This window comes from Arvicanthis niloticus, assembly GCF_011762505.2.
Source record: "Arvicanthis niloticus isolate mArvNil1 chromosome Y unlocalized genomic scaffold, mArvNil1.pat.X SUPER_Y_unloc_2, whole genome shotgun sequence".
Classification (NCBI taxonomy): Eukaryota; Metazoa; Chordata; class Mammalia; order Rodentia; family Muridae; genus Arvicanthis; species Arvicanthis niloticus.
In genome coordinates this window covers 2,137,197-2,146,109 of record NW_023044979.1, presented here as the reverse complement: position 1 = coordinate 2,146,109, position 8,913 = coordinate 2,137,197, and the positions used below count along the sequence as shown (strand labels likewise).

At 46.5% G+C, this 8,913-nt stretch overlaps 1 protein-coding gene across 1 annotated transcript; it reads right to left on the bottom strand.

The window, feature by feature from the left end:
* Nucleotides 1-492: 492 nt before the first annotated feature.
* Nucleotides 493-7,093, bottom strand: LOC143433965 (uncharacterized). The gene is made up of 2 exons (XM_076706192.1): nt 5,879-7,093; nt 493-5,359 (listed from the first exon to the last, which is right to left on the bottom strand). Exons 1-2 carry the CDS (start codon nt 6,164-6,166, stop codon nt 5,195-5,197), a joined length of 453 nt encoding a protein of 150 aa, XP_076562307.1. The 5' UTR covers nt 6,167-7,093; the 3' UTR covers nt 493-5,194.
* Between the last annotated feature and the right edge of the window lie 1,820 nt (nt 7,094-8,913).

Here is an 8,913-nt window from a genome sequence, read left to right as displayed (position 1 = left end):
ATGTCTCTCCTCATGGCTTCTTCACAGTCCATGAAGTTAGACTTACAACAGTTGCATCATTATAAAATGTGGATATTTTGGTATATGACATATACACTACAGTATAATAACTACACAAAGATAGAAGGTGAGTGTGGGAAAGGCCTGGGGATCTGAGGAGGGGAGGACAGCTACAGCTCATAGATTTATAGATCTCTGAACTTTTGGCAACTGTACTGTTCTGGGGAGTAAGATTACTAGGTCTGAAAATACAATGAAAGATTTACTTTTGATGTTCAGAGTATTCCCATAGTTTCAAGATTAGAAGTGACAAGTGTTTCACTATACTTAAAGTGTGAATTTAAGCAACAGACAGACATTATGCAGATTGCCTATTTTCTTGGGAAAGTCTGAAATTGTCATCTGTCAGACAGAACTTGAAAGACCTAGGCCTCAGGTCTTTCACTCTGAGAGACCCCCGTCACCAAGACACCGAGACCAGGTATTCGGATGCAACAGCAAGAGGCTTTATTCTTCCAAACAGGTACTTGGACGACAGTGTCTCCCTGGAGGACTGCCGTCCGGTAGTCTAGGGATTGGGGTTTTTATAGGGGTTCAGAGCAGGAAGCAAGGTTTACAGAAGCGAGAAGCATGGTTACAGGGCTCTAATTAGACAATTCAAATAAGGCCAGATTCAACCTAGGGTCAACACCCTGTTCCAGGAACGAGGTGCTCGGGGCAGTCTCTATTGTTCTTTGGATCACCTGTTGTTTTTCTGGGTACTTTCCGTCCCTTGCCTGGGGCCAGGTGCACTGTTTTGGTACTATCTTTGACCTGCTCAGGGGCCCAGTATTTTTCCAGCCTTGCAAAACTACTCTGCTGAGCAAAATAACTCTGCTGAACAAAACAACTCTGCTGAACAAAACAACTCGGCTAAGCTGGGGTCTTTCATTCCCCCATTTTCTTTATACATGGAATGGAATCTTCCATTCGCTATTATCTTATGGAATGGAATCTTCCATTCGCTATTATCTTAGTTTAACTCGGTCTCCTGTCTAAGTTGGTGATACTGTTGAGTTAGAACCATAGCCTGGACTGTGATAGATAACCCTGGGCCACGGCTCAACGAGGACACAAAAATCTCTGGTTTGATTGAGGACCTGAGCCGATATGCAAGGGGTCAGTCCCATGTTGCAGGCCTACTGGGTCCCGTTCGGGCCTGTAAACCAATAGTTCCCAGGGTGTACCCGGAGGGTCTTATTATAAAGGGCCTGATGGGTAAGAGGAACTGTCCCTAAACAAAGTCCCTTGCCTGATACTTCGGACAGGGTCAGCTTGTTTTGGGTGCCCTGTGAGCAAAGTTGAGGAACTGAGGTTTGGTTGGAAAGGTTTTTAATCACAGCAACCCCCTCATAGTAAGGGGGTGCTGAGCTCAAGCACAGCCAGCATTCCTGGAACAGGGTGTAATTGGCACTTACTGTGATATAGTCCCAGCCAGAGGAGGGCTTCCAATGGGCCTGGCCAGTCGTCTCACAGTCCCAGGACTTGCAATAGAAGTCCGAACCTCCCCCACAGTAGCGGTATGCCCGGGGTCGGTGTGATCTGGGACAGACATAAAAGGTTACATCTTTGAGCTGGCTCCTCCAATTGGGGGTTGCGGCAGCCCCCCCAGGAGACCCCAGCTCGCCCTCCTTTGGACACCGTTCATCCCTCAGCGGGGCATGCCTGCGGGGCCGCAGAAGCAGCGCCAGCCAGAGTTCCTTGGATACTGAGAAAAAGTTTGGTAGAACTCGAAGCGGCCTTCAGAGGCGAGAGTGGCGCTATGGAGTCAGCTCCATGCACGACATGGACAGGGAACCGCTCTCTGAGGCAGAGGCTCCAGGACACTGTGGGTTTGTGCTTTCCCATGAGAACTTACAGTAAGTAGTCAAAGCCTCTCTTTTTCGATAAAAGAAAAATATATCTTTCTGAATTGATGCTGGAGAAATGTCTTTTTCCTGCTGGCTCAGATTTAGCACAAAAGTGGCATCCGATCAAACAGCATACCGCTCCTGTGAGCCCCCATTTAACATTTTTGATACGTTTGATCCATCACTGGTGTCTTTGAAGCTACTGCAAAGGTTAATCCATTGTATAAACTGGGACTAAAGTTAGCCCCTGGGATGACGGAAATAAGTGGAGATGGTTCTGCAATTCTACAAACGAATTGTGACTCAGAAGAGGATTCAACCACCCTCTGTCTGCAGTCACGGAGGCAGAAGCAGGGCCAGGGGTAGCCCCCTTCAAAGTCCCACCCTGGCGCTCCTGTTGCCAGCTTACACAAGTATGGGTACAGTTCCGGGTACCAAGTCCAGAGGGCATGCGTTTCAGAGACAGACCAGACGACGTCCCCCTGACTGTTTAGGACCTCCCAAGTTAATGACTTGGGAGGGTGGGGACTGGAAGAAGTTGTCTCATGGGCAAAATAAAGGAAAACTAGGAGCGAGAAAGTCTTATCTTTAAAGGGTTTGGGGTAGGGTGGGCTTTCCATCTCGTGGCCTGGTTCGATTCTGGAACGGAGGTAGCCAATTTGACGTGGGCGGCGTGAATCCAGTGAGCGATGCTGTCTACTTTCAGTGCTGTTGGGGTGGTTAGTAGCACGACAAAGGGTCCCTTCCACCGCGGTTCCAGGTTCTTTAATTGATGCCGTCGAACCCAAACCGAATCTCCCACTTGGAACCGGTGAGGTATCGTTATTTGGTCCGTCTGCTCTTGGTAGGCATTGCTAGGAATTGCCAAATCTCCTTCTGGACGATCTGTAGCACCTGCAAGTGATCTGGAAAGGGGAGGCTATCAGCAAGAGATGGGAGGTAAGGATTCAAGAGGCTGGCCACCGGGGGAGGCGCCCCATAAAAAAATCTCAAAGAGGGTAAGTCCATGTGGCCCAGGCGTGTTTCGGGCTCAATACAAAGCCAGGGGTAGCAGGGTCACCCAGTCTCTAGTGCCAGGTGCCAGCGTTAATTTGGTTAAATTTGGTCCTTTATAATTCTATTTACTCTTTCTACTTGACCTGAACTCCTGGGGTTATATGCGCAATGCAGTTTCCAATTTATCCCCAGTGCTTTGGCCACTGACTGACTTACCTGGGAGATGAAGGCGGGTCCATTGTCTGAGCCCAGAATATGTGGTATCCCGTAGCGGGGGATGACTTCCTCTAACAGTTTCTTTGCAACCACCCTCGCAGTCTCATGTTTTGTCGGGTAAGCCTCTACCCAGCCTGAAAAGGTATCTACAAAAACCAACAGATACCTGTATCTATAGAGCCCAGGTTTTACCTCTGTGAAGTCGATTTCCCATTGAGTTCCGAGTCGGTTGCCCCGGGCACGGGCTGCACAGGGCACCCTGTTGTGTCCTGCATTAACCTGGGCACAAATGTCACAATTGACTGTGACTTGCTGGAGAATCTTGTCTTTGCCCAGGAACAGTTGTTTCTCCTCTTCTTTACCTACCAGCATTTTTATTTTCTTCTGACCCAAATGGGTCATCCTGTGTAGGCATTAAATTAGAGCCTTGGTTTGCTGTGTGGGCCAGATTGGCTTTCCCTGGTGGACCCATAGTCTGGAGATGGGGTCATAGGTGGCCCCCATTTTCTTGATCAGCTCTAGATCCTCTTGACTATATGTGATTGCCAGTGGGGTTTCATCTTCGGGGTCGGCTCTGACCAGGAGGGCCTCAGCGGACTCCCTCACCGCCGCCTCTCTTGCTGCTTGATCTGCAAAGCGGTTGCCCCGGGCCTCGATGTTGTCTCCTTTCTGATGGCCTGGGGTTTGAATTATGCTCAGGGCTTCTGCCATGCAGAGGGCCTGGGCCAGGGCAATTAACTCTGTCCTCTGAGCCGACTTTCCGGGTGGCAATGTTTCTGCCCAGATCACCTCTAAGGTGGTGGTAACTGCAGCTCCTGTCTTTCGCAACCCGTTGTGTACGAAGCTGCTCTCATCGGTGAACCAGGTGTAGTCCAGAGAGGAGAGGGGCTGATCTGTCAGGTCGGGGCGTGTCCCATGTACTTCCGCTAGGATCTGGATGCAATCATGGGGGTTGGGCTCCCCAGGGAGGGGGAGCAAAGAGGCCAGATTAAGCACTACCGGGGATCCATAGGTGATTCATTCGGAGTCCTGCAATAAAGTCTGATAATGTGTCATTTGGGCGTTGGAGAGCCACCTTCCTGGGGGTTGCTTTACCAGGGACTCCACCGCATGCGGGGCAAACACCATCACCGGCTGGCCCAATGTTAACTTCATAGTCCTTGAGCAAGAGGGCGATGGCCGCTACCATCTTGAGGCACGGTGGCCATCCGGCAGCAACCGGGTCCAATTTCTTCGACAGGTAGGCCACTGGTCGTCGCCAGGGCCCCAATTTCTGTGTCAAGACCCCCTTTGCTTATCCCTGTTTCTCATCATTAGCCAGATGTACCTTGCACTCAGTGGTCCACTGGTAGGATTTTCTTCCGGTTGCCCCTTGGACCCACGCTGTCTTCTCACTCAGGGGTCCCGGTTGGCGGGTGAGAACCGAATGCTGGGCGCCGGTATCGACCAGAAAGGTGGCTGGCTGCCCCCCCACTTGAAGGGTTATCCAGGGTTCGGGGGGGGGGGCTCCTGACCCTGACCTCCCTAGTCTTCTAGGTTTAAGAGGGAGGTCTGCGGCGGCCTGGGCCTACGCGGGCCCCTCGGTCTCTTGGGGCAATCTTTTATCCAGTGGCCCCTTTCCTTGCAGTATGCACATTGATCTCGATCTACCGCTGGGGCTCTCTTTTCCCGCTCTCCCGGTTTCTGGCTACTCTGTCTCTGCCCTGCTACTACAGTGGCCATTATTTTACTAAGATCTCTGTTGCGTTTCCTATCTCTCTGGGCCTCTCTCTCTTCTGTTTCTATCCTCAACCTCTCCTCCTTCTCTTCCTGTGTCTCTCTAACTTCCTTTTAATATCTGGAGCTGACTGCCAGATAAAAGACATGATAAGGTGAGTGGCCTGGCTCGGATCCTCCGGGTCATATGGGGTATGTACCCGGTAGGCATCCTTCAGACGTTCCATGAACGTAGATGGATGTTCCTCCTGTCCCTGAGTGACTGACTTGACCTGGGCCAAATTGGTGGGTTTTTTACCTGCCCCTAGGAGACCCGCTACAAGCAACTGGAGATAGAGACGTAGGCTGGCCCTACCTGCAGCCGTGGTGAAGTCCCACTAGGGTCGCTTCAAGGGGAAGGCCTCCTCAATTTCAGCCGGTATCTGGGTGGGGCGTCCATCATCACACGGTACCTGTTTCTGGGCCTCCTGGAAGACCCTCTGCCTCTCCTCAGAGGTGAGGAGCACCTGTAAGAGCTGCTGACAGTCATCCCATGTGGGCTGCTGGGTAATTAAGACAGATTCAATAAGACTAGTCAGCTTGGAGGGATCCTGCGTAAAAGAGGGGTTATTGTTCTTCCAATTATAAAGGTCTGAGGCGGAGAAGGGCCAATATTGGGGGCGACCATCGTTCCCAGTTCTCAGAGGGAGGGCCTGTGACGACCACGGGGGTTCCCTTCGACCTCTAATCCGACCCGCTACCGGAGAGAAACCGGGGTTCTCAGGGGATGCTTCCTGTCCCCGCGGAGGATCTACCTCGGAGGAGGGGGCCCACCTGCCATCGAAGACTGGCCCTCCAGTCCCTGTTCTCCATAAGGAGGGGGGTCCTCAGTTAGGAGATCAATAAGAGGGCCCTGATCGGATGGCAGGACCGGGGGACATTTTTTCTTGTCCTCCGTTTGTTTGACAAGGGCAGGGTAGAGGGCAACGGGAGAGGTAGCAGGAGGGGCAGTTGGGACTATGGCGGGGGGCTGGCAAGGGAGGTAGGATCGGAGGGGAAACGGGAGAGAGGAAGGGTTTTACCCGTAATGGCGGGTCTACCACCAGCGACTCCCAGGTGATGATATATGAAACCCGATCCGGGTGTCTGCCCGATTCAGGATTTATCACCCTCTCCTTAACCTGCCGAATAATGGAAATGTTAAAAGTACCATCCCCAGGCCACCCGACTGAAAAGGTCGGCCACTCGGAGGTACAGAAGGTCTGCCATTTGCCTTTCTTGACGTCCACGGAGTTGTTGTGGGCCACACCGCGGACATCCTTGAAATGCTGTAAAGTCAAACTTAAAGGGGTGACCAGAGTCTGGCCCATAATTTCTCCCAAAGAGAATGCCAATGCCTTTACTGAGCAGGTTCAATATATACACCCAGCCAGGGAAGGAAAAACACAAACTCAGAAAAAAACAGGAACTGGACTAGGGGCAATAAGATGTCAAGTGTAAATTCCCTTCCTGGAGCATCATCCTTCAACAGGATGTTTTGTTCTCAGAAAAACTGCAGATTGTTACTTTGCAGAATGTTCCTTTGCACATGGAAAGTCTCAGCCAGGGCACAGCAGCCCTTCAGGGTACTACAGGAGATGACTCCAACAAAACCTCAAAAAACTGAGTGCTGAGTTTCCAAAGTGCTCCACAAACATCACTGTTTGCTGACATCAAGCATATTCTGTCCTCACTGTAATTCTTTTCTAAAGCTACACTCTCACATAGACCAGGAGGGTCTCAAATTCATAGCAATCCTCATACTTCTGCCTCCATCATGCAAGAGTTAAGGCAAATCCCATCATTTCTGGCTGTTAACAAGACTATTGAAATTTTATTTGTTCACTCTCTTCAGACTATCCTACACCTTTCCAATTTGCTGATTTTAAGAACTCAGGAACTATGTTAATAGTGAATTTTAGGAATAGAAATCTAAGCCTTAGTAATGTTACATAATTCCTACAAAGATTATAAGGTTATATTGTTAAAATAAGCAGAATTGAAGACTGAATACAAAGTTTACTGAGTAGTAACAAGTGATGGGATTTGCTGTAGCTCATATCCACAGTGTGTGTGGAGTTGAGTGTTAGGTCCCTTTTACAGAAAAATTAGGATTAGCCATTTTAAAAAGACTGAATCTCCCAATCCAAGAAGAAGGGAGATCTTTTAATTTTCTAGTGTTTCCTCCATGTCTTTCTTCAGTGTTTTGAAGTTTTCATTGTACAGGTTTTTTATTTTTGAATGACAGCATGAAGAGACAAAAATCTCTCATTTTAGAGAACCTCAAAGCAATGCCTAGCTAAGAAGCTGTTATTTGATTTATAAAAAAAAAAAAATGACAAAAGAAACTATGCCACACTTTTTAGGATCATAAATTGAAAGAATTTGAGAAGAAAAATGCTGTTAGTGAGCAGTACAGTCAATATAAGAACATATTCATTTTCTACTGATCTCAGTGTCTTTCTTTAGTGTTTTAAAGTTTTCATTGGGCTGGTCCTTCATTTTCTTGGTTATGTTTACTTCTAGTCTTTATTGTTCAAGGTTTTTATGAATGAGACTGACTTGAATCCTTCTTGTTCAGTGTATCTGTTACTGGAGCTAAAGGAAGGCTGCTGAATTCGTGTGTTTATTTTCTATCCCTCTGTTTCCCAGGTTATGAGAGTTATTTTGGTAAAGTCATTAAGTTCTTTCACTTACAACATTTGTAAACAGGGAAACTTTGACTTTTCTTATTTTCATCCCCTTTTTAATGCCTAGTTCAGGCTTCATGCACTATAGTTAGCAGTAGTGCAAAGAATGGGCACTTTTGTCTTATCTCTCTGATCTTAGAATGCTTTGGTTTTCGCCATTTCAATATATATATATATATATATATATATATATATATATATATATATATATAGAGAGAGAGAGAGAGAGAGAGAGAGAGAGGGAGGGAGGAGCCAGCCCTAGTAATTTAAGCTTTATTCCCTCAGGAAAATGTCTGTTCAGTAACATCTCTAATTGTTGGCTGTTTTTGGTAACAGCCCCATGGGTATCTGGATCCAACCCTGTTAGTAGCTCTAAGCACTGACCCACAAGGGCTGCCTGCCTCAGTTTACCCGCCACATGGATGCCAATGTCGGTCATCATCAATGGTAAAAAATAGTTTACTAATAATTTAGAAGGAAATTGAATTTCAGCCTAATTTTCTGTGTATTTTCTTGAATGTATTACTGCACCACATGTGTTCCTTGTGTTCATGAAGAGATGGACCACCCAGAACTGCAACTGCAGTCATGGACAGTTGTGAGGAAAATTACTTTTTCATTTGTAAAACAAAACACTGAACAAATAAGGCTCCCACCAATGCCATTAATATACAAAAAGAAAATGTAGCTTTTAATTTCTTACCTTTTTATACCTGAAAGAAAAAAACATGACAATGCCTTTTTTTGGGGGGTGGGTGGGTTACTGGAGTCTCTGTCATTAGGGACTATTATGTTATTTAAAATCATTAACATACTGGTAAAAAAGAAGAAAGGCTAAAATTATTTTCTTACATAATATGTATTTAATATGTGGAAATCATAGAATTGACTTGAAACACTCAATCATTCTATAAATATACAAGAATTGACTATCCATTAAGAACTAGAACTCACTTAGCTTCTCCATACCTGCCTTCATAACTACAGGAAGCAATTTCAGCTTTTGAAAGAAAGACTCAATTCAACATCTTTGTTTAGAACCTGAAGTCTCCCCTACTGATGAATCTGGTGTATCTGAATTAAAATAAGATTTAAACATTATGTTAAAATTTATTTTCCTTAAAATTTATTAAATAAATATGGCTTCTATTATTTTCAGGAACAAATTTTTAAGTTTCAAACACCTACATGAACTGCAATTTTTTTCTATAATTAGTAGAAAAACTAGTAAAATTCTTTTTTTTAAGTCTTCAGCAATAGTTAAGATAAAAACATGTCACAATAAACTCAAACTGTTTTATCCTATAATCTTGTAACATACATTCCCTGGGGTTGGCAAGGATGAAAGTGGTGAGGGAGATGGAGTCCGTCCTCCTTGCCTTAGGAGA